The 26,360-nt window shown below is 41.8% G+C and overlaps 1 protein-coding gene across 11 annotated transcripts in view; it reads left to right on the top strand.

The window, feature by feature from the left end:
* The window catches only part of TCOF1 (treacle ribosome biogenesis factor 1), a 59,984-nt gene that overhangs the window by 31,178 nt on the left and 2,446 nt on the right, over positions 1-26,360 (top strand). For 4 of the 11 annotated variants that reach the window (XM_081317350.1, XM_081317355.1, XM_081317352.1 and 1 more), the window contains exons 13-20: positions 1,058-1,267; positions 1,736-2,045; positions 3,411-3,493; positions 9,124-9,313; positions 12,089-12,568; positions 19,786-19,856; positions 20,897-20,930; positions 23,448-23,965. In XM_081317350.1, coding sequence (XP_081173476.1) covers positions 1,058-1,267; positions 1,736-2,045; positions 3,411-3,493; positions 9,124-9,313; positions 12,089-12,568; positions 19,786-19,856; positions 20,897-20,926 — 1,374 coding nt within the window. In that variant the 3' untranslated portion in view covers positions 20,927-20,930; positions 23,448-23,965. Of the gene's footprint in view, positions 1-1,057; positions 1,268-1,735; positions 2,046-3,410; positions 3,494-9,123; positions 9,314-12,088; positions 12,602-19,136; positions 19,263-19,785; positions 19,857-20,896; positions 20,931-23,447; positions 23,966-24,520; positions 24,837-26,360 lie in introns of those variants that run through there. The other 7 variants (XR_014025073.1, XR_014025072.1, XM_081317354.1 and 4 more) reach the window with 7 other exon arrangements.

Raw genomic sequence — 26,360 nt, forward strand, 5'->3', positions numbered from 1 at the left:
CTATAAATGTGTAGGCACACTGGGGTTGTTGTTTTTTTTTCAGGAAAGAAAATGAAAGTTGACATTTGCAGATTGAAGACCATCTTGGGAGCTAATGTAGAAACAGATTACAGCTTTTATAAGATGCCTTAAGTGCACTGACACCGGGACAAGTGAGGGAATGCCTGTTCACATTCCTGCCCATCCATGTTTTAGGCCATTTTCTACTTCTGCAAAGCTACCACCAGATAGGAGCTGTAACAAGCAGCCTACGTATTGAATCCTGCCACAACCTAATTCCTACACTTACCAAGCCTCTAGAAAACAATTGAAACAACTAGTGATAGTGGTCAGGCAACTGACTGATGATATGTTATCAAGTCAGTATCAACTCTTAGCAGCCACATAAGATCTTCTCCATGACAATCTGTCCCTAACCTGTTTCAGGTCTTCGAATAATGCGCCCATAGCCACTGTAACTGTATCCATCCACATTGCTGCAGGTCACCTTCACTTTCCTTACACCTTGCCCAGCATTAGATCCTGTTCCTAAGAGCTAGGTCTTCACATAACATACCCAAAGTAAGATAATTTGAGTCTGGTCACTTACGCTCAAGTGAGACCTCTTGAGTTGATTTGTTCATTTATCCATTTGTTTGTTTTCTTGGCTTGTCTGCAGTTTTCTCGGAAGTCTTCTCTAACACCCAACTCCAAAAGCACCAGTATTCTTCCTATTGTGGAAAAATTCTTATTTTTCAAAATCCAACTTTTGCTTCCATAGAGGATCACAGGGAATACTAAGGTTTGCATGATTCTAATCTTTGTAGAGATAGCTACGCACAACATTTTGCTTGCTATCTTTTTCCAAGATTTTCGTGGTTGCTCTACCAAGTGCTAGTCTATGGCGTATTTCTTGACGGCTCCTTTATTGGTTGATCCTACAAGGTGGGATATCTTCCAGTGTCTCTGTTGCCAATTCCCCACGTTCAGGCAACCGAATTGCTGATTTAATTCCTTTGAATCAGGAATCGGCTCTGTCCTCACCACAGTCTAATTCTGCAATATTTTATTTCCATAGAAACCAGCAGGTAAACCTGCTACCGGTCCTGTGAAAAGCGTGACAGCAAAAAATGCAGGGCTCACATCAAGCAAACCTCAGCCAGCAGGGAAAGCGGGGTCAACCTCAACAAAAGCCGGGGCTGCCCCCGTTCCAAAACCCTCCGACAACTCGGAGAGCAGCAGCTCTGATTCTTCAGATGGCAAAGAAGCTGAGAAGCCAGCAAAGCAGGTAAAAGGGAGAGGTCATTCCTCAGACAAGAAGCCATTCTTCGAGAAGGTTTTTCTCAAGGTGGATAAGATACTATAAGTAAAGCCACACAGATCAGGCTAATCTTGCAGGTTCTCTTACTACAACCCGGGTGGTATCAGCATCTGACATTGGTGGAGCTGGCAATCTAGTGGTTCCTTTTTTTTTTCCCTGCAGTGCAGATAACGTAGAAATTCTTCACGTAGTGGCTAATTGCATTAACGATAAAGCAGCTTTATCTTCAAGGATATTCTGCGTATGTTTTGAGCTTCTGTGAAACAGTCAGCAATAGAAACCGAGGCATCCCGAGCAGATTTGCATAGTCTGTAATTGATGGCAATTCAGCATTGGTTTTGTTTCAGACACAAGTGTCTGTTATTTCTGAGAAAATTAACACATTTTAAAATGCATTTCCGGGTATGTGGTGGTTGTTTGTTTTTCCCTCCACAGCCTCCTATTCACCCCTTTTTTAAGCAGATGATTGCTAAAGCGTCCGCTCCCCCAGGAAAGGGCGTACAGACCAACTTAAGTACATCCAGTGCTGCTTCCAACAAATCCCAGAGTCCTGCCACGAAATCAACGGGGAAGGAGGAACAGAATCCCTCCCAAAAGGCTAAACTGAGCCAGGGACAGGCTCTGGCTGCTAAGGCCCCTGGAATCACCACCCATCGGGAGAGCTCCTCGGACAGCTCCTCCTCAGACAGCAGTGAGGAAGAAGCGGAAGCTCTGACCACAGCCAAGCCTCCTCCGCCACCGCCTGGTAAGAGAAGGCCCGGTTCCCTCAGGGGTGGGTGGCGGGAGGGAGGGTCTCTTCAGAAACACTTGAAGTTTGGGAACCCGGCGAAGAGTAGATATTGGAAGCACAGCTTGTTATTCAGATAAGATGGTATTTACCCACACACTGCAGCTTGCTCCTAAAATAAAAAAAATTGTTGCCCACTTGAGGCATGTTTATGTGAAAAATCACACCTCTGCACTTGCTTTTCAGTTTTGTTTTTTTAAAAAAAATCGCTGAGCTCCTGAATTTTTTCTTTCTTTCTTTCCTTGAAGTGTTCCTCCACTTCAACCTCCCCCAGTCTTGGGATATTTTCAGTGTAAACGGTTTTAGCATAAACAGTTTATTTGAGAGTGTGTGTGTGTGTGTGTGTAAAAAATAACGATAGTAAAAGAGAATGCAAACTAAAGTCAGAAGAGAGAAAAAATAATAAAAGGTGTACAGAAAAAATGAATATAAAAAGGTAGCTTCTGATCTTCATCACAAGTACAAACTTCATAATTCATCATCCCCTATGCAAGTATCTTTTCTTCACATACCTCATCCCTTAGGCATACACAAATACATAAATCATTAACATTTCAGTCGTAGTGTCAGCGAGAAGTCCATAAAGGTATCCCAAGATTTATGTCTTATTTTAACCGTGGTCAGTTTCCTTTAAAAGGTTCTGCAGTTGAGAGCATGATGGTTCCCTTTGTCTCCCAGCACTCAATCTTAGGGGAAATCACTGTCTTTTGGTTGTCTTATGAAGAGCAGTCATCTTCTATCTTCTCTTTAACCAGAGAGGTTCCATGAGTCCGGTCTACTCACTGACCCTTGTGAGTAGAGAGTGGAGCAATTGTCATCTCCACTCATTCACAGACGTCTTAGCTCGCCATTCCTCACACAGAAGCCCACCGATTCCTCAGACAAGAGTCCCACAGCAGTTCAAGTATCTGAACATTTAAATCACCAGCATCAACAAGTCTGGTTCAGACTAACATTTCAATTCTCCATTTTTGATATTCGTTACTGTAATTGTTCTCTTGAAAGACATGACAGTGTGGTTGAAATAGGAACTCTGGAAGTAACTATTGATTTGGGAGAATCTGAACAGGAGCATTGCCTGTGGTACCTCTTCCATTGCATAAGATATAAATGTAAATAAAGTTACCAATTCCCATCTCATGAACTTTCAAGAAACCTTTATAATAAGCAAAGCTAAAAATGTTAAAGAGTCACGCTAGGTGACTGGACAATGAACATAAACCCTAATTTGACTTGATCTTCCCAGTTCCCATACTCTTATGTCACAGCAGCTTTTCCGTTTTTCGAGGACTCTTGAGGTCAGTCACTGTTTGCTCTTTGCAGCCCCCCAGCAGAAACAAGAAGCAAAAAAAGAGTCTGAGAGCTCATCTGAGGAGTCCAGTGATGAAGAACAAGAGGCTTCTCAGGTATTTTTTCATTATCTCGTGTATAGGTTCGCTTAGCATCGTTGGATATTTTGTCTTACCTTACAGGGAGGGAGGGAAGGAGGGAGCAAGCAAGGAAACTGGGCACCTGAAGATGGAGGAAGCAGTCATTAGGAAAGAGTATGATCCAAGTTGTCAGGAAGATCTGTGATGCTGGTGGCTCCAAACGTGGACAGCCAGTGGGCTCGAGATTCAGGTGAACATCCTGGCCCAGTGGAGGAGGTCAGGGTTTTGTACTAGTCGGCCTCCTCAGGGTGCCGTCGGCCAGGCAATGCCGGCTGGCGACCCCCAGGGGGAGAGCCTTCTCTGTGGGCGCGCCGACCGTCTGGAATGAACTGCCCCCGGAGCTGCAAACGGCCCCCGACCTTCGGTCCTTCCACCGTGACCTGAAGATGTGGTTCCAACAAGCAGGCCTGGACTGACCGTGGTTTTTTAAATTTGGTTTTTATCGGCTTAAATTGTTTTTTATTTCCTTATTTATTGTTTTAATTCTTTTTTAATCTTTGTATTCTATGTTTTTTAATTTTTTATTGTTGTGAGCCGCCCTGAGTCCTTAGGGAGAAGGGCGGCATATAAATTTAATAATAATAATAATAATAATAATAATAATAATAATAATAATAATAATAATAATAATAATAATAATAATAATGTTGTTGTTGTTGTTGGGAAAGGGATAAGAACAAGGAGCCAGACATCAGTCCTGGAAGAAGACAGCCCTGAAGGAGGGATGGAGAGCCAAGTGTGACAGCAGAGCCAAGAGCAGGGTTTCTGTCCTTTCCTGCCAGGTTTCATCCCAGAGCAAACAAACACCAAGGAAAGGGCAACGTGCAAGGAAGAATGTCAGAGCAGCCAGAAAAGGAGTGGAGGTGGATTCCTGGCAGTGAAAGAAACCTGGCAGGAAAGGAAAGATCTGAGAAACACAAAGATCAAATAGTGGCTTAAGCAGGCTGAAGTTGAGGCCTCACTAGGCCTGGAAAGCACCGCCCCAGTCTAATAATAGGAAACGGCGAAAGCGGTGCCCCAGCCAAACCAGCTGACAGCAGGGATCTCATCCATGAGGAGGAGCTGGTTGATGGGACTGGTATTGGTAGCACTAAGAGAGAACTGACAAACTAGAATAGGATGCACAGGAAGGAAGTCTTGAAGGAAGGGAAATAGCGAAAGGGATATTTAGGCTCTACAGATACAGTTGCAAGAAAAAGTATGTGAACCCTTTGGGATTACCTGGAGTTTTGCATGAATTGGCCATAAAATGCGCTCTAAACGTCATGTAAGTCACAACAATAGAAAAACACAGTCTGCTTAAAATAATACTACACAAACATTAGCTGTTGTCATGTTTGAATTGAACATAAGATGGAAACATTCACAGTGCAGGGTGGAAAAAGTATGTGAACCCCTAGCCTAATGACTTCTCCAAGAGCTAATTGGAGCCAGGAGTGAGCCAACCTTGACTCCAATCAGTGTGATAATATTGGATGTGTTGCTGACAGCCGTCCTACCCTTTAAAAAAACACACCTGTTTTGGGTTTACTGGTCTCAAGAAGCACTGTCTGATGTGAACCAAACCAAAATATTGCAGAAAAGAGCTCTCAGAAGACCTACGATCAAGAATTGTTGACTTGCATGAAGCTGGAAAGGGTTACAAAAGTATCTACAAAAGCCTTGATGTTCATGTGTCCACGGTAAGACAGACTGTCTACAAATGGAGAAAGTTTAGCACTGTTGCTACTCTCCCTAGGCGTGGTCGTCCTGTAAAAATTACTGCAAGAGCACAGCGCATAATGCTTAATGAGGTAAAGAAGAATCCTAGAGTGTCAGCTAAAGACCTACAGAAATCTCTGGCACATGCTAACATTTTTGTTGACACATCTACAATAAGGAAAACATTAAACAAGAATGGAGTACATGGGAGGACACCACGGAGGAAGCCATTGCTGTCCAAAAAAAATATTGCAGCATGTTTGAAGTTTGCAAAAGAGCACCTGGATGTTCCACAGCACTACTGGCAAAATATACTGTGGACAGATGAAACCAAAATTGAGTTGTTTGGGAAAAACACACAACACTATGTATGGAGAAAAAAAGGCACAGCACACCAACATCAAAAGCTCATCGCCACTGTAAAGCATGGCGGAGGGAGCATCATGGTTTGGGGCTGCTTTGCTGCCTCAGGGCCTGGACGGATTGTTGTCATTGATGAGAAAATGAATTCCAGAGTTTATCAGGACATTTTGCAGGAAAATGTACGACCATCTGTCCGCCAACTGAAGCTCCGCAGAGGTTGGGTGATGCAACAGGACAATGACCCAAAGCATACAAGTAATTCAACAAAACAATGGCTTCAACAGAACAGAATACGCCTTCTGGAGTGGCCCAGTCAGAGTCCTGACCTCAACCCGATTAAAATGATGTGGCATGACCTTAAGAGAGCGATTCACACCAGACGTCCCAAGAATATTGCTACACTGAAACAGTTTTGTGAAGAGGAGTGGTCCAAAATTACTCCAGATCGTTGTGCAGGTCTGATCTGCAACTACAGGAAACGTTATTGCTGCCAAAGGAGGGTCAACCAGTTATTAAGTCCAAAGGTTCACATACTTTTTCCACCCTACACTGTGAATGTTTCCATCTTATGTTCAATTCAAACATGACAACAGCTAATGTTTGTGTAGTATTATTTTAAGCAGACTGTGTTTTTCTATTGTTGTGACTTACATGACTTTTAGAGCGCATTTTATGGCCAATTCATGCAAAACTCCACGTAATCCCAAAGGGTTCACATACTTTTTCTTGCAACTGTAGGTGTAGAAGAAAGAATGGAGGTAATCAGAACTGAACTAAAGCAGAATAGCGTAATAATAATAATAGTAGAAAATAAGACAGAAATTCTGGAAGACCGGGGAATGGCCATAAAGGACAGGAAGAAGGGCTGCTGCGAAGACAGCAGTCAGATAAAAGTGGCCTGAGCCAGGAAAATAACGAGAAAGCATCTTGGGCAAGCTTCTCCCTGGTTTACAAGGGAGACGCTGAAAGACTCTGTTCCTATAGAGCAGGGGTAGGCAACCTCGGCTCTTTTATGACTCATGGACTTCAACTCTCAGAATTCCTGAGTCAGTTATGCTGACTCAGGAATTCTGGGAGTTGAAGTCCATGAGTCATAAAAGAGCCGAGGTTGCCTACCTCTGCTATAGAGTCTACTTGGTGAAGCTGGCAAAAGTAAAAAAATAAATCCGAGCTAATGAAGGACAATAGAATAGAGTTTAAGAAAGGTCTTAGAATGGTAAGATGAAAGATAAAACTTATTGTAAATAAAAAAGTGATAGATAAGATAGTCTTTCTTTTATGGTAAAATCACCTTTCCCGTGAGAGCCGACAAGTGTGCTTGTCTGCATAATCCATGAACCTACAATTTGCCTCTGAACAAAGTCAGAACTTCCACAGTTAGCATGTTGATAGCAGCCTTTCTGAACTTATACTGATCAGGGTGGGTGGATTGATTTAATGAAAATGAAAAATACAGAGCTTTAAATGGCTACAGGGGGAACTGTACTATGGGTACAGCAGCAGTTTTCAGTTGCAATTTCAGCCATGCCTTAGCTGTAAAGTTGTCTTTATGAGCAATGTGTGGTACCAGCTGTAGATCTGTGACACGTTAGACTTGCATGCAATTATGGGACTGTAGTAATCCCGAACAACCTCCCATATGCCTATTTAAGAGGGAGAGAACAGAGAAGCAAATTTATCCTGCAGGTCATAAATCCATACAACATATAAATACTTCCCCTCCTTTTCTAGAAAATGGAAGCGTTTAACAGCTCCCCAACTCTGTTTGCCTTTTTTTGAACAATTGTGCTGGCAGCCTACACACTTTTTCATGGCTTAGCCCACACATTAGAAATCTAATGAGCTTGTGAAGGGGTTGCCTTCACGAGCTCATTAGAAGAAGAAAGCAAAAGTTTTGAAGGAACTTGCACTTGCATGGCCATATGTGCGCAGCTTGAGCCTTGTGTTGTGTGTCTTTTTCCCCCCAAGACTTTAAGTTCGACAGCCCTCTCCCTTCAATTTGTAGCCAGAATGTTGCCCCCTAAACTCATGTATCCAAGTAGCTTGTTGGGAGAGGCACGTTTAGAAATGATACAGGGGGACATGAGTCCCATGGGAATGAAAACTGGCTAAATTTAGACTGCCTCCCCCCTATTGCAACCACCCCACCCACCAGGACAGGAGGGCAGGGCATATTACAGGCTCCCTCAATTAGGGCTTGTCATCTGATGAGACCACAAAAAAGGGCCTTCTCAGGTCTGCCATCTTCAGCTTAATGCCTTGCTGGCATCCTGCCATCAAAGGCTAGGAGGGAGGAGGAGACATTGTGGGGGTGGAGGGAACAGATGGGCAATCAACCTGCTTGTGTAGTGATGGGTAATTGGGAGTAGGGAATGACAGCAAAGAGCAGGACAGGTTGGAACCAGTTTGTGCCAGCACCCAAGGCCATGCACCCTGAGAAAGAATGTGAATTAGCCTAAACATCTCAGCGTTCTCAAAACACTTAGGCCAGGGGTCCCCAACCAGGCCAGGGGAGCGGCAGGCCGGCGCGCACATATGTCGGCCGAATGCATGTGCAGCCCAGTTCCCCTCCCTTCCCCCCAGCCAGACCGCCAAGTTACAAAGGTTGGGGACCACTGACCTAGGTGAACTCTTATTGGTTGAAGAGAGACTGGTCATGGGGGGAGGGCTAGGATACAGGTAAACTTTCTGTATCTCTTGGGCACCGGAAATTTAGTTTTAGCCTGATTCTACTGCAACTAACATCTTTTAGTAAAAGAATCTGTCACTTCAACCAAATGGAGTCGAGGGTCTTTCTTTCCTAAGAAATTGGACTGGGGCAGGTCTGACAGATGGCGACTTCTCTAAGGAAAAACGTTCCTCCCAAGATAAGATTGGCCCCCACCCTGCTTCTTTTCCAAAAGGCCCTAGAAGTGGCTATGTCAGTGGACCTATGGACTAGCAATGGAAATGGAGCTGATTGAGTGGCTAATCTAAGTGTGCTTTTTAAATGGTTTTATTATGCGATAGGTCTTTTATATATCTGACTTGGGCGGCTATACACATTTGTTTAATAAATAATACATCTAAAACAGCCTTCCTTATCCAGACTCTTTCATACATTACTTAGAGTGGAGCTCTTCCCCAAATTCCAGTCAGGATAATTGACATCAGACTTGGAAGGCAACAATAAAAGTTTAGTTCTCTGGTAGATCTTTGTTCTTGCCATTTCTCTCTCTCTCTTACGTGCTCTCTCTCTCTCTCTCTCTCACACACACACACACACACACACACAAACACACAACACATACTATTTGCCCCAGCCTTCATGAATTAAGCATTCAGAATGACAAGCTGAAATTCCCTTTCAGAGGAACAAGTTGAAAAATACTTCTTCAAATTTCACGTGTCAGCACTTGCTACGAAGTTGTAAAAAGTATTGAACTAAACCGATATTGATCATTTTTGCTAATTGAAGGGATTCCGATATATCACTCTGTTAATTGCCCTTGTTATTAATCATATGTGCACACATGATTTCTTTCTCTTTTCTCCCCTTCTAGTCTCTCTTAACGGGGCTATCAGGTCCTCGCAAGATCCAGGCATCTGCTGTGGCAGCAAGTCCTCTGCTATCCAAACAGGGTTCCGGGAAAGTTAGTAGTCTGACTGTCAGTGCTCAAGCAAAGTCTTCTGGGAAGCCGGCTCCTGCTGATAGCTCATCTTCGACTGACAGCTCTTCGAGCGATAGTGAAGGTGAGGAAACAGGTTGGCTTTGAGGGAACTTGTTGGTAGAGAAGACTAAAAGAAAGGCAGTTTTTAGGAATTATCTGGGTAATCCTGAACGGTCTCACGGTCTCCTGCTTTCTAGCCTGCTGCCTTAACCACTAGACCAGGGGTAGGCAACCTCAGCTCTTTTATGACTCATGGACTTCAACTCCCAAAATTCCTCAGTCAGCTGACTGAGGAATTCTGGGAGTTGAAGTTCATGAGTCATAAAAGAGCCGAGGTTGCCTACCCCTGCACTAGACCAAACTCTGGTGGCTATGGAGCATCTGAGACTGGGGAATGTATAAATTCTTAATGTAATGCAACATTTTTCAAATTATTAGTCTACATTTTAAGCCAAAATTCTGAGATAAAGTTCTTTTATTACGTAGGAAGACGTTGTGCTGATAAAATTTATTTTTCTTTTAATTGGGACAGATTAGAATAGAAATGCATCTAGCTAGGTGTAACTGTACAACAGACTTCTGTAAATTAGAAAGTATCTGTCTTTCCTGAAAGTTAATTAGGCCAAGCCTTTCCCCAGGTTTCCTTCCAAATGTGTCACATCTGCAACTTCTGGAATTGAAGTCCACAAAGTCTACACATCTTAAAGCTGCTGAGGATGAGAAATACTGTCCTAAAAAATTCTTCAGTTGCCTAATACTGTACTTTTATTGCTGAACTTATTTAATACAGTGTTGAGCTTAGATGGTGTTGTATGAGGCCACTGACTGTCCAGATTGTGTTATAATTACATTTCTGATAGTCCAAATCAATGTGACAAGGTTCCACATTGCATAACATTGAGATACAAAAGATATCTCATACCTACACTAAAATTGTCTAAGACACATGTGGGCAACTTCCAGTCAATAAACGTGGTTTATTTCCTTTCTTCAATTTGGCGGGTTTGGCTTTGAGGTGATGAAGGAGTTAGGGGTGTGATGGGGTGGGGTTAAATTTGGGGCCATTGAGAAGTGTTTAGAATAATGTTTTCCTACTCAAAATGATTATTAACCCACTAAAGATTTAATGCCTCTATTTTGAGCCTCTGTTCTTTTTATTTAATGCCTAGTGCTCAAAATCACCAATTTGCCACCAAGTATTGGTGCAGCCATTTATGGACAAGGAAGATCTGGAAAAATTAATCCAGGGGAGCTGTATTCCTCCATAGGGCACAGGCTATCCATCCCTGATCTAATTCTATGATGGGTATCCTAAATGGAGGCGTAGGATGGCTCATGTAGTCCAAATTCATTTGGCCATCTTTAAATGGCTCATCACCATCCTAGCATCTAAAATGAGAGTTTTGATTCTGCAGACTGTATCACCAGGTTCATTCATGTCTGAAGAAAAGGACAAATTCTGCCCTTCAGTCAAATGATTAAAATAAGGGACTCCCACACTGGGAGACTTTAGTTTCCATCTACAAAATATGCCAAACTGTTTTTCTACTGTGTGCTCAAAGAAGGCCCAAAGAGAATAAGGTTTTGCAGATTAGTCCCAGGAGTGCGTGCAGATAGAATAGTTACCATATTTACATGTCAGATTTCCCTTTCCTTTGCTGCCTGCTTAAATTATTCCCTAGCTTGTAAATGGAGGTGGCTGTGAAAGCTTGACCAAAAAAAAACCACAATCCAAAGTTCTAGACTGTGTGAAAAGAGAAAGATCAATGGGCTGCCCGAAGGTGTTGTTGAAATGGGTCCCTTTTTGGTTTTTATAGCAGCACTGGGGAATCATGTTAATGCTAAGCTGAATTCTTCCTGTTTCTGGGACCGTTTGACTTAATCAACAATAAAGAGTCTTATGACAGCTTAAAAGCTAATCATCAAAAGGCTAACTGTTTGGAACATGAAGCTTAACAGATACTTTTACATGTGGCATATTTGAACATGTGCATAGGCGCACTACAGAAATCTTCTCCTTAAGGTAACATTGACATGATTTCCTCTTTTTTAAAAGAAAATAAAAAATTAAAATCCGATCCCATACTTCCCAGCCATTAGCCAAGTTGCCTGGTAATTTTAAGACAAACATATCTGGAAAGCGTTAAGTGGGGGGAAATGGCATTTAAACTAATTGCACAACCAGAAGACAGAATCCTGTAGCTGAGGATTTCCTGGAGCAAGAAGAAATGGGAATATAGCCATGACCGAGTAAACCCTTGGATTTGCAGCATGCTTAGCAGCTGTGAAGCAGCCGAGCATGGGGGAGCAAAAAGCTTATATAGCTTATGAACACGGGCCATTTCTTTAAATATCCTTCATTCATAGTCATTCATGTATTTTGATGCTGAGTTGGAAAAAATTACCCACAAATTGGCAGTGCTGGAAGGATGCGGTGGCTCAGTGGGTTAGGATGCTGAGCTTGTCGATCAGAAGATCGGCAGTTTGGCGGGTCGAATCCCGAGTGCCGTGTAGCAGAGTGAGCGCCTGTTACTCGTCCCAGCTTCTGCCAACCTAGCAGTTCGAAAGCATGTAAAAATGCAAGTAGAAAAATAGGGACCACTACGGTGGGAAGGTAACAGCGTTCCGTGCGCCTTTGGTGTCTAGTCATGCTGACCAGATGACCACGGAGATGTCCTCGGACAAGTGCTGGCTCTTTGGCTTTGAAACGGAGATGAGCACCGGCCCCTAGAGTTGGAAACGACTAGCACGCATGTGCGGGGGAACCTTTACCTTTACCTTTGGCAGTGCTACTCTACGGGGATCAGGTTCTTAATAGTGGCTTAATTGTAAAAAAAATAAATTTCCTTTTCTACAGAGATCACCTCGTTGCCTTCTTCTGGGAAGGAAGCGGCGGCTGCTAAGGGAAAGGGGCCAGGGAAGCGAGGACTGGAGAGCACCAGCTCCAAGCCGCCCCCAGCCAAGAAAGCTGCTGCAAAGGCTCAGAGCAATGGCCAAGCCCGAGAGGCACCTGCGGCACCGTTGCCAGAATCGCTTGCTCCATTGTTCAGATCTCTCCCTGGGAACAAGGAGCAAGGAACCCAAGAAGATGCCCGGGCTAACCCTGTGGCAAAAGCCAAGACGTCCAAAACTGGAAAGAAAGAGAAGCCATCCAAGAAAAGGAAACTGGCCGATGGGGACGCTGGCCCTGAGGTTTCAAAGGCCAAGAAGCTTAAAGTGCAGAGCGAGGAAGAGGCGCCGGTAAAGAAGAAGAAGAAGAAGAAGAACAAACCCAAGTCTTCAGACGGTACCAAATCCACAAAGAAAAAAGATAGCAAAGAAAAGAAGTCTGATAAAAGTGAGAACCCCATCCCTACTCCAACAAAGCTAGGTGCTAATTAATGCTCCTGGCCCTTTCCCCCCCTCCCCCATTATTTAGTGCGTTCTGCTGCCCCCATGTGGTAAAGAGGTATTGCTTACCAATAAGCAGTTCTAGGGGACGCGGTGGTTCAGTGGGTTAGGAAACTGAGCTTGTCGATCAGAAGGTCGGCAGTTTGGCGGGTCGAATCCCGAGTGCCGTGTAACAGAGTGAGCGCCTGTTACTCGTCCCAGCTCCTGCCAACCTAGCAGTTCGAAAGCACGTAAAAATGCAAGTAGAAAAATAGGGACCACTACGGTGGGAAGGTAACAGCGTTTTGTGCACCTTTGGCATCTAGTCATGCCGGCCACATGACCACGGAGACGTCCCTGGACAAACGCTGGCTTTTCAGCTTTGAAATGGAGATGAGCACCGGCCCCTAGAGTCAGAAACGACTAGCATTCATGTGCGGGGGAACCTTTACCTTTACCTTTAAGCAGTTGTTACCAATTCATTTGTTGTGTTGGTAAAGGGAAGGGGTCTTCAAACTTGGTCCTTTTATGACTTGTGGACTTCAACTCCCAGAATTCCTCAGCCAGGCAGGAGTTGAAGTCCACAAGTCATAAAAAGGCCAAGTTTGAAGATGCCTGGTAAAGGGGAGTAGTGGGAAAAGGTGTATTCAGTATATGCAACCAGTGGTGGGATTCAGCCAGTTTGCACCACTTTGGCAGAACTGGTAGCTAATTTTTTGTTCCCTGGGCCAAGAATGGATTTACGGAAGCGGCATCCACACAGAGAACCGGTTGTTCACATATTTGAATCCCACCACCGTATGCAGCACACTGATGTCCCCACCTTATACTTGTGGAAAGAAGCTATCCTAACATGCCTCCAAAGAAAAAGAATTAAGTGAAAAGGATAGGCAAGAAGGCTTTTCAGAAGGTATATTTTTAACATTCTTCTGCTTTGCTTTGTTTTGTTTTTTTCAGCCACTTCCTTCCTCATTGTATGGGCTTAGTCTGCTTTAACTACTTCCCCTTTTCTATGGTGCCCTCAGTCCTTTTTGAACCCCAGGATCTGAACTGATTGCAAATTATCTGATCCCACCCTGATCCTCAGGGTCATCTTCCTTTTTGTTCCGTCCAGGATTGGTCCAGAACGTTTGGATGTACCGCTTCATACTTTCCCTTAAAATGTGTGGTGTTACACGGACCTACTTTGTGATTGCTCTGTAATGTCCCTTATTTTGATCATAGGCACTTTTGTGTGAGCACATGAGTGGTGGGCCATTGCCTGCTTCTTGGGACTGAGAGAGAGTGACTGGCCCAAGGTCACCCAGCTGGCTTTGTACCTAAGATAGAACTAGAACTTTCCTGGTTTCTATCCTGATGCCTTAACCTTATACCAAAGCGGCTCTCCTATTTTAGAGGTGTTTTTTTTTAAAAAAAAATAGAAGAACAGAGTTTAAATCAACACAGAACTAAAATTAAAAACAAGCTTAAATCAGCTGCTTTACTTTATCCCCATATGAATTAGCCCACCAGATTAGTTTTCCTCAGGCACCATCCCAAACAAGGAGTCCTTTGGTTTTTGGGATTTGTTCAAAACCCCTCAGTGTTCCCAGCTGGAGCCGTGCTTTTGGTAGAAACGCTTCTACTTTATGAAGTGGAGGTATTACAGCCCTTCCCTGTATTTTAGAAAAAAAGCACATGCCGTCCTGGGTGCAAAATACAACCCTCCTCCTGTGTTTCACCTGTTTTGATAGATAATTACCAATGATTTCTTTCCGATTTTCTGGCTAGAACAGATGGAGGAGGCGGAAGAGCCAAGCTAGGATATGTCTTAGGAAATGGCTTCCCTTCGCTGCATGGCTTTCAAAGTGAAATGGAGGCAGCTTTCCCAGCTCAGGCATATGCTGACAATTTTCACAGATCGAGCAGAAAAGGATGCTTCAGATACAAAGGCTGCTAAATGGTCATATTCAGCAGTAGCTGAATAAATCCTGAATATCGTTGTAGAGGAGTCAGTCTTAAGAAGGCTGCATTTAGAGAGCTGCTACAAACACTTAAGAGAGAGGGAGCTGCTAGAACACCATCAATCTTGCTATTCAAAGAGCAGCTCAGTCATTCCTGCTGAGACATTAAGAGTTTCCTGCCGAATTTCCAAACAGAAATGGCCACAGGCCTCCTCTAGCAATTGGAGAACAAGAAGGGAAGAGGCTCTTGTATGGAGACTTCAGTTTTGCTGATCTTATCCTCTCTATTGAGGGAGGAAGGAAGAAAAAATTAAAACTTCATACTCTGCTTCACTTGACTAATGTGCACAAGAATAGACTATAATGCTTTAGAAATGTACATGTAAAAAAGGGGATAGAAACTATTTATCATGTATAAAAATCACCCATCTATTCTACTCTGTGTGCATATTGCCCTCTTTTAGATTTTCTGGTTTCTATCCTATTTTTGCCAGGATGGCCTGTGAATCTGAGCAAACAGATAGAATATATTTATACAGATATAAACACATAAAAAGACAAAAATGCAGAAGTAGCATTGACTTTTGACGCTTGTTTCCTTTACAGTACTTCAGAAACAAAGTGACCCAACATGCAAATAATTGCTATCTTAGATTCAGTAACTGTTGTGCCCCTTTTTGTAATTGGCAATGCGTCTCTAACGTTGTGTGAGAATTCTGGCTTATTTTTCCACGGCTTATTGCTCATTCTGTAATCCTGCACAACATTTCCACGGGGTTTAGATCTGGACTTTGGCTAGGCCATTCCAAAATATTGAATCTTATCTTCCTCCTTCCATTATATTTTAAACTTCCTTGTAAGTTTGTACCTTTGGGATCATTGATTTATGAATTTCAGCTTCAACTAGCAGAATAGTTAGGTGATATTGTCATGTAAAACTCATACATCCTTCAATGATAGCAAATCATCTATGTCCTGAGACAAAAAAAACACCTGCCGACTCATGACATTGTCATCTCCATATTTAATAGTTGGTATGAGGTTCTTGAGGGACGCGGTGGTTCAGTGGGTTAGGACGCTGAGCTTGTCGATCAGAAGGTCGGCAGTTCGGCGGGTCGAATCCCGAGTGCCGCGTAGCAGAGTGAGCGCCTGTTACTCGTCCCAGCTTCTGCCAACCTAGCAGTTCGAAAGCACGTAAAAATGCAAGTAGAAAAATAGGGACCACTATGGTGGGAAGGTAACAGTGTTCCGTGCGCCTTTGGCGTCTAGTCATGCCGGCCACATGACCACGGAGACGTCCTCGGACAAGCGCTGGCTCTTCGGCTTTGAAACGGAGATGAGCACCGGCCCCTAGAGTCGGAAACGACTAGCACACATGTGCGGGGGAACCTTTACCTTTACCTTTATGAGGTTCTTATTTTGGAAAACGATACTTGGTTTCCTATGTACCCATTTTTGCTTCATCTGTTGATAGAACGTTTCTGTGGAAGACAAACTATATTTTGGCTAATTTGAGGTGACCCATCGTTCTTTCTCAGCAGTGGCTTTGACTTGTTATTCTCCAGTTAATCCCATTTTTAGCAGTGTTTTTTTGATGGAGTCATCAACATTGACTTCAGTCAAGATAACAGGGAACTGGAAAATCATAGAGGTCCTTTTGCAATTCTTTATGACTCCCTGGATGAATTTATGCTGCACTGTTGTGATGTCAGCAAGGTAACTCATCTTGGGAAGATTCACTATTGTCCCAGATCTCCAATTCAAGATTAAGTCTCTGGTGAAGGCTTAATGGATTTGTAACCGTTCTCAGACTGATAAGATTTTGACTTTTTTAAAATGGAAGTCTTCAGAAATTTCTTCTGAATAGGGCACGACATGCCCTTAAAATCTGTGTAGTAAGAATACCAGAGTCTCATAGTTTGTGATTTATATTTGGCAGGGCTATCTCAAATTGATCTTGATTGTGTAATGATGCACTCATACCAAAGACCAAGTTGCTTTGAATTGTTTTTTACTCGAAATGAGGAATTACTTTTTCACATTGGAAAATGTTGGATGCTTGTTTATGAAACAAATGGAACAAATACGATACCACTCTTTGGTGTTGTGCATTCACTCAGACTATATATCAGTAGGTAACATTCAGTGGTGAAGGTATGCGAATCTCTTAGAGGGAACTTTTTTTTCCAAAGCATTTTCTCTGTGTTACAGTTCAATATAGCTTATACACTTAATATTTTTGCCCTCTGATTTGAACTGTTTTTGGCACATGTTTCTAATTGAAAGCAGACTGAGCCACAAGCTTTGTTGTAGTTGTCTACCAGCTAAGATAACAGAGAGATGGTATATTTCATATTTCAAGCACATTCTGTACGTATACTTAATTGCATTGCTGACTGTCACATTGGTTAGCAATATAAGGCAGCCATGCTCAACAAAATTACGGCTATTCTGGTAGATTCTTCCTACCTGTTGATAAAGTTGTTTGCTTTTTCTGTTGGAAGTTGCCTTGAAGCCATAGAGATGAATACCATTTATGAATAGGGTCGCGATGGGTCGGACACGACTTCGCAGCTAACAACAACAAAAAAAGTTTTAACTTTTGGGCTTAAATTTAATTGTTTTAAATTTATTTTAACTTTTGTATTGTATGGTTTTAATTGCCCTGTAAACCGCCCTGAGTCCTATGGGAATAGGGCGGTATATAAGTCAAATAAATAAAATACATACATACATACATACATACATACATACATACATACATACATACTGCAACTAAGTCAGGGGTAGGCAACCTCGGCTCTTTTATGACTCATGGACTTCAACTCCCAGAATTCCTGAGTCAGGTGACTCAGGAATTCTGAGAGTTGAAGTCCCATGAGTCATAAAAGAGCCGAGGTTGCCTACCCCTGGACTAAGTAGTACCCCTTCTTACCAGGTGTCTTCTAATTTGAAAGGCTAATTACAAGGGCCACATTCAATTTCTCCTCTTACTCTTTTGTGGTCCTTTGTCCAAACTAACATTACTATGTCTTTCAAGGAGATTCTAGTCTAAATCGGCAGTATTGGTCTCTCCTGTCAACGAATTCTCTGAAAAACTCACTGACCTTAAAAGTCAGAATATATCTGTAGAAGTGGGAACCTAAACATGAGTTAACAATGTTCTTTTTCTCTCCAGAGTCCTTTTTCTACACCCCTAGCACTATCTCTGTTGTTCTATTTTTATTTTTGGAGGCTTCCACCTTTCCTTGCCTGTATCATGATTTATAAATTCTCTCTCCATCACTGGGGGGTGGGGAGGAGTTCATTGTACAGTAGTCATAGCAACCTGCCTTTGACCATGCTGGCAAGGACTTTAGGGAACTAGGTTCAACATATTCAGAGGGTGACAGTTTAGGAAAGGGTGGATTAGGATTTTTAGTCGGGATTTTTAAAGTAACAGCCATACTGTCTCTTCAATTAGTTGAAGTCACTCTAGAATGAGTGTATAATACATAGTGAACTCAACTACAAATACATTGCCAAATTAGATTATAGATGCTGAAAATATTAAATTATCAGAGGAGCACCATCTTATTTCCATTAATGGAGCAATCTCTGTAGTTATTACCTTAAAACTAGGAAAAGAGCCAGGAAGCTGCAAATGGTCAGCTGGTGTAAGCTGTGCATTAGTCTTAATGTATGTGTCCAGATAGTGAAGCAGATTTGGTTTCACCCTGGCTATGCATGATGATGATGATGATGATGATGATGGAAGGGACCTTGGAGGTCGTCTAGTCCAACCCCCTACTCAGGCAGGAAACATGGCTGTCCAGTCTCTTCTTAAAAACTTTCAGCATTGGAGCATTCACAGCTTCTGGAGGCAGGTTGTTCCACTGGTTAATTGTTCTAACTGTCAGGAAATTTCTCCTTAGTTCTAGGTTGCTTCTCTCCTTGACTAGTTTCCATCCAATGCTTCTTGTCTTCCCTTCAGGTGCTTTGGAGAATAGCTTGACCACATGGTGTTATGTTTGGGTTTTAACAACTCTCTTAGTCAAATTCAGAGTTGGAAAAATGGTGTAGATTATTGTTGGGTATTTCTGTGTGGTGCCACATATGTGAAGCTTGAACACTGACATGGTACAAGCCAACCTTAAAGAGTTATCTTTGTATCCAAGAAACACTTGGGAATTAGCCTCCTAGGAATTCATAGAAAATAACATGGCTGCAGCCAAATTTACAAATGTGCCCATCTGTTTAGAAAAAAAAGAAAGGGACGATGGTGGTAATAGCATCCTAATGTCAAAAGGGACCGATAAGGAGCATTATCACCAATTAGCCCTCTGGTAAATGGCTATTTTATAACCCCGATTCCCCAGAGCAGCTGTTCTTCTAGTATTATCCCAGACTTGCCCTCAACATTCCAGATATGCTTGAATAAAGTTTGCAGTGTGAGGACCATAAAAACTGTTTTATTCACCCCACACCACCCCTCCACAGTGCTTGTCCCTGTCAGCAAGCAATCACTAAAAGTTCTTGTGGGCTGTCTTCAGCTGCTTAATCCTTCACATTTTCTTGCCATTCCTTATTCTACCCCTTATTTTGCTATCCTAGTTAGTGAGAAAATAAATTCCTGAGACCTCAGTGCCTGGATTAAATCAGCCACAACACAGTGAAACCTCATTTGAATGGCCCATTTGAGGAGAAGGTTTTGAAGTACATTACTGAGGCAGTTTATAGGCAAGTAGTATAAATTGCTTTGTAAGGATTAAATGAAGGAAAATTAATTTAACCGCCTCATCTGGAATATTCATTTGCAGTGCATTTATCCCTTATTGGAAGGGTGGGGGGGGGGAATCTCTGAATGCCAAGTAGTTCCATTGCTCTTGAAATCTGCTAAATGCGGGTCTATTCAAATCAAGATATCTCTGCATATAATATTAGCAAAAAAAAATTCCAAATGCAATAAATAGGAGATTCTGGTGTAAATCTGGATGTTTGCAGAAAAACAACTGACAGTCCTAGATTTTCCTAGCACAGCCTCAGCACTCATTCATAATATGAAGGTTCTTAACATGTTGTAGTAATCATTTCCTTATATGGCTTTGGAATCCAAGAAATAAAGTATCTTGGGGGATTTGGTACAGCTGGTCCTGCACTTAAAATCATTCAAAACTGGGAAGGTGCTTTTATGTGGCCCCAGAATGTTTTTTTTAAAGACGTAATCTGAATTGTTTACCCTGTACTGTTAAATGTCTTACAGAGAAAAAGAAGAAGAAAAATGTGGAGAGACCTGATGCAGATGGGTCACAGAAGAAAAAGAAGAAAAAGAAGGTAGGAAACAACATTCTTGTTTCGAATTGTTTGTGTGGCATATGTGTCTGGTACAAATTAAACTCGTCTGGTGTTTAAATTAAGTTTGGTAATTTGATGGTCCTTAATCGTCAACCAATACAGGATTGAGCTGAAGGAAAATCACCCCACCATTAATTGGTTTAGTTACAAGTTCTGAGCAGGTACATATTGAATAGATCAGTAGACTTTGAGTAACTGTTCTCACCATTCTGTATTTATCTGACTCGGAGACATATATTTAGTTCACTGTGTATATAGAGCTATCTCCAGACGTGCCACTTTTTTTTATGCTCCAAAATTGTTTTCAGAGCAGAGGTGCACAATTTGAGGCCACACGTGGCCCCCAGAAAACTCCCTAGATTGTTAATGTGATGGACGAGGAAAATTATTAAATGGAAGAGTAATTATCTTATGTACAAAAACAGTGTTTCTAGCAGACCTCTTTAGGGAAGAAGTACTTTAGCCCAGATAGTGGATTGGGTAATATATCAAAGATAGGATATAGAAAAACATCCCTCATTTGGAAATACAAACAATTACATAAATGACTCTCCTAATATAATCTAAAAGGCTTACTTCTTCCCGAGTTAAGGATTGGAAGGGATTAAACCAAATCAGAAAGGAAGTAATAGGTTTTATTGTTGTTTTTGTTATTTTAGAGGTCAAGAATTCTTTAACATGAAACACATTCCATCTGTTCTCTTGCACGCAAGTTGAATAGGGCAAATTACTCTTGTTCGGCTTGTTTTGCTTAGCTTTTATCTACCCTCCAGAACCTTCAGAATGTATTTACTCAAAGGTAGTCTACTCTTTCCCCAGAAATGTATTTTTCTTCAACACAAGTGAAAGCCAAACTCTTGCTTTTGAAACTGAGTTTTTTTCCATTGAAGAATTGAAAAGACTCTGGGTGGTGTGTTTTTTCCCCCCCAGCACAGTCTGTATTTCTTAGCACACTATTATCTCTCCGTGTTATGTGTGAAAAGAACAAATTGAAATCATTTGCTTTGTGATTCTTTCAGAAAATGGATAACCTTCAAAAAGAGGCATGAACATGTAAGTATGCTGAGCCACCCCTGCAAATTATATGTTAGATGAGTACTCCTTAATCTATTGCCCTTCAGATGATAACTGCCATCATCCTTGATTCTTTCCTGTTTTGAGTCGGAACAAGAGGAGCTGTAGGTATGTCAAGAGATTATCAGACCAGGAAAGGCAGTTAGGTGAAACTGGGTTCAAAGTGGGTAAATGGGAAAGAAATAGTCTTTCTTCCAGAATTTAACAATGATTTCCACTAGTTTGCCAGCAGCGCTTGAAAGAAAAAAAATTAGAAATTGAACGCTTGCACAATAATTGTCCAAGTTGTAATAAACTCAGTAAATCAGATAACAGAATAACAGTGAACGCTTGCACAATAATTGTCCAAGTTGTAACAAACTCAGTAAATCAGATAACAGAATAACAGAGTTGGAAGGGACTTTGGAGGTCTTCTAGTCCAACCCCCTGCTCAGGCAGGAAACCCTATACCATTACAGACAAATGGTTGTCCAGTCTTTTCTTAAAAACCTCCAGTGTTGAAGCACACGTAACTTCTCAAGGCAAGTTGTTCCACTGATTGTTCTCTCAGGAAATTTCTCCTTAGTTCTAGGTTGCTTCTCTCCTTGATTAGTTTCCATCTGTTGCTTCTTGACCTGCCTTCAGGTGCTTTGGAGAATAGCTTGACTCCCTCTTCCTTGTGGCAGCCTCTGAGATATTGGAACATTGATATCATGTCACCCCTAGTCCTTGTTAGAGGTGGGAATGTATTTAATATGCGGTGGAAGGGCTAAGGAGCAAAGAGAAAAAAAGTAAGATGGGATCAGGATTTTCATTTTGTTCTAAATTTGTTTTGAAATGAGTCAACCTATTGTACAGCCTACACAAATGTTTTCTGTTTTTCCCCCCACCTCTAAATATCAAGGAATTGCATAACTAAAATTTGACACAATCAAGGGGGTTTCTGGGAGAGAAACAAAGGGATTGGGAGCCATGCGTATCCTGGAGGTATATCTTCAAAATTAAGCAGGGAAATCATTTGATGGGAAATCGTTCAATCGTTACAATAATAGGGAGTCACTCTGGCTCAGGGTTGTATTGTGGAGTCCTTGCTATTCTTTGGGCTTGGTTGTTTGCTTGCAGACATTTCATTATCCAAGTAGGTAACATCGGGGCCAGTGAATGCGGAGTTTGGTCCCTATTAATATAGAGCACCTTACGCTGCCGGTTTTTGGTGGGGCTGTGGTTTTCTCCTTGGTACTTCCTTGATTAGGATATTGTTACCTGCATGATTGTTAATCCCTGGTGTTAATCCCTGCTTATCTGGATAGTGGCTGCTGTGGAGAGGATGTGTTCCAATAGCTTTATATCTTTCTTAGATTTTTTATTGTCTCCATTAAATGGTGTGTAAATACAGTTTATTTCCATTCATGGTTGATTTGTCTGAATGCCAGGCTTCCATGAATTCTCTAGCCTTTTTCAACTTGACTTGGCCTAGGATGCTCTCAGTTTCCCAGTTGAAACTATGGTTGAGTCTGTCCAAGTGTTGTGAAATTAAGGAGTTTTCATTGCGTTCATGAATGCGCTCTGCTAATCTCCTGCCTGTCTGCCCTACAAAGTGACTGTTGTATTTAAGATATTTTGGAGGGCTTTAGCTGGTTTGTGTTGGCCAGACTGGGCAGTCATCTGGGTTAGGAAGACAGACAAAAATAATCCAGAGGAAGGCAGTGGCTAACTTTCTTATTCCCAAAGAATAGCGTGTATGAAAGCACCTTGAGTCAAAATTGATTGAAAGGAGAAGAAAGCAACGGCAAATTACTCCTGTGATGCTGTCAGAAAATCTGCATGTTTGTAATTATCAGAGTTGAGCTGAAATTGATCTCAGTTTTACTTTATCTATATTAGTTATTATGTTTATTGATTTATGGTTGTAATGTAGTGGGGTTTGAATTAATTTAACCAATGCCTTAGCATCGTAGACATCGTGTTTACATTAGATATTTATAAATTACACCTCTTCTCCGTCTGATGACCTCCAGGTATTTTTGACTTCTAATGTCCCGTAATGCTTATCCATCACAGCCTATTAGAGCTTTGGTCCCATATTTGGAGGGCATTGGGCTGCTGTAAATTGCATTACCAAAATTCTCTGTACTCAGATGAGCATAGCTTTGTACTTGAGAACCTACTGATTTCATCAAGTTTTACATCTGCTACTTTTAGCTTTTCTTTCAAGATTTTCTGGTACCTTCCATTTTAGGTAACTTCAATCAGAGATGAAAAAGACAAGTCGTCTTTTCTGGATTTGCTGAATATCCAAATTCTTTTGGAATTTGAAACTCTTCTTTTAACCACCTTACTTTTGAGAAGACCTGACAAACTTTCTTCTTTCAGCCCAACATGATTGCCAAATTCTAAAGTAGAGCAATTAAAGGTTGTTGTTGTTTATTTAAAAAAAAAGTATAGGAATCCCACATGTTCTCCCACTTCACCACCACGGTGCTTTTCCTAATTTCGTCTTTTGTCTCCTCTCTGCAGTGGCTTTGTAATTCAAGGTGAAGAATGAAAGTACGTTCATCATAAAGGAATTATTCATTTATATTTTTTAAACAACAAAACCAAATGTCGGAGATTGAATTTAATTTATAACTATTTTTACTGATGACTTTTAAAGCTAAGAAACTGTGCTTCAAGTGACCTGGATATGGGCTTGGTGGAAGGATACAACTTGTACCATTGAGCAAAGTGATCTGGATGTCTGAAGAGATCTCAGAAGAGGCATGTGCAGAGACAAAAAGTTCATTTTGTTTACTGAAGAATTTTTAAATTGCTGTTTCTCCTTCCTTTCTTCCCTTTCCTTGACACTTAAGAGTTATATTTTTAAAGTAACACCTCGTCCCTTCCCTCCTGCTAATTTTTTTTAATCAACTTTTTATTTTCATTTTTAGGAAGTTTGTCCCTCTACGTCCAGCATGTACAAAATTGTGTTGTCTCTCGATTGGCTTTCTGTCTCATCTTTCCTCTTTTTATTAATAAAAGATAAAAGATTTTGATTGAAAAAAAAGCAGATTTGTGTGTGTAAAACCTAAAAAAGAGTGCAGTCTTTCCACCACACCTGCACATCGCTGATGATTTGGCAAGCCTCTGTGAACTCGTACTGAATATGGTCATGCTTTATGTTTGCCTGTTTAATTTTGAGACAGTCCAGGTTCCCAGGCCTCAAATTTTCATAGGAAAGTTTATGGAATCTCACTCTGTATTCCTCTGATTGGTTAATATTTAGTGGGACTAAGAGTTGTTTTTGTATTAGTCCTAGATATGGAAATGATTCTTAAGTCATCCAGTCACCAGTCACCAGTGCCTCTCCCACTCTACCTCCATATAGATTTCCAACCTCATACTTCCCACAAGGGTCTTAAAAATGTCTGCAGAGTGGAATACCAGAAGCAAAGTGGTATCTGTTCAAAAGCAGCCAGGTTATGAGTGAAGAGCATCTACATTCTGCACGAGAAGCAACTAGATTCTGCAATTTCTATAAAGTAATGCCCCCGTGTTATTGTTGTTTTCATACCCAACTTTTCTTTTTTCTTTTCAATCCTGTTCTGTACTAGGAGTGATGCTTGACGGCACTGCAGCAATTTTGATAGGAAATTCCAACCTGACTGTTCCAGGTAAAGGAGGCTACTCCTTTGCAGTCTAACCAAGAAACCCACTGAAACATTAAGGTTCTTCCTCCCCCACTAGATCATGACAACACAAAACTTTGTGATGTCGGGGAAGTTATAATTATCTGACCTTGAAAACCGTTTCTATTATTTTGGATTCCTTTTAATGTTTAGATACAAAAGATGTAAAGCAGCAGCATTTTACCTGCTGCTTCTGTGCGCGTCTCAGCTGACCTTATTACATTGTCCTGAAGGAGGGAAACCCGAGAGAAAGACAATTAATTAATGCTTCTGTCAAAAAGGTACTTGTGTCATTCTAGGAAAGAAAAAGACTTGTAGTAAATAAACCTTTCCTGGAAGAACTGGAGAATTAAAGACAGGTCTCAGATGTAGGGGTTTTTTTGCATGTGGTGATTCAGAAGAGGATGACGCAACTAAAGATCCACATAGATCTCACCCTTTTTTTTTTAAAGGTGAAGTAGGATTGAAAACGTCTTGATTTGTCACCTGTGCCAGGAACCGAATTAGAGAATGGAAGGGGATAGTTCTTTCAGTTCCTTTCAGTCATGGATGGGGAGTCTGTTCTGCAATGATTCTGGTCCTTTTGGTTGGGTTACATCCTCCATTCTGTGGTGCTGAAGGGCTAGTACACGGGTCGGTAACCCGCGGCTCCCAGCCATTTGCAGAGAGACAGAGACAGACACTTTCGCTTCCCTTCTCTCTCTCTCTCTCTCTCTCTCTCTCTCTCTCTCTCTCTCTCTCTCTCTCTCTCTCTCTCTCTCTCTGTGTGTGTGTGTGTGTATAAAACACTGTTCTTCAAGAAGCTGACAAGCTTATTGGGCAGGGCTCCTGCCTTTGCTGCATCTCCGCAGGAAGCAGCAGAAAGCAGGATAAGAGAGAGCCAGCCCAATAAGAATGTGTGTCAGCTTGTCCAGAACAGCGTGAAGCCAGTTTGCCAGGTGAGCAGAAGATCGGAGGGGGGGAGGGGAGAGAGAGAGACAGAACTCATGCACAGCAGCCTCTATTTCTTTTTAATTAAACTCTTCAGTCAAGTTCCCCCCCCCTCGCGTGCGCGCGCAAGAGTTTTGCGGCTCCCAGTGTATTTATTTTCCCTCTGGGAAACGGGTCCAAGTGGCTCTTTGAGTGTTTAAGGTTGCCGACCCCTGGGCTAGTGTTTGGCACCTTGGTAAAAGCCCATGATATCCCATGGAGTTTCAAATGCCCTATGCTGTTTTAATATCTACTTATGTCCACAGGGTAAGCCATCCAGACAAGGGTGGCATATAAATTTAATAAATTATGAAACGTTTTGATGATACCTGCTCTAATTCTAGAGAAGCAGTTGATAGATCTGCACTAGTTCCCAATGCCTCTTTTACATATCCAGAAAAAGGCTTGGGAGAGGTCATCCCTTTTGTTAGGAACTTAGTATGAATAGCCAGAGGAAAACTTTCATGAAATATGCCCAATTTTTCAAAGGACATTTGTTCGGCATGCAGTAGAGGAGTTTCTGCTGTGCTTGCAGTCGTCTCCCTCCAAGCTTCTTCAACCAAGTCTTGAAGCATGGGAAATGGCTTTATGCTACAAATTTCATTATTTCCACATTAACTCTGACATGTTGGCTAGTACCCATTTGCTTCATTCCTCCAAGAGATCCACTAGCCATCACAATCAGTTATGCTGAAAAAGTGGTTATAGCGGCTTAACCCACTTGTGTACTGTTTGCCAAGGTTTTTTTTTCCCAGTTCATAAAGGTAAAGGTTCCCCCTCACATGCGTGCTAGTCA

Source organism: Vipera berus, assembly GCF_964194415.1.
Source record: "Vipera berus genome assembly, chromosome: 2".
NCBI classification, from domain to species: Eukaryota; Metazoa; Chordata; class Lepidosauria; order Squamata; family Viperidae; genus Vipera; species Vipera berus.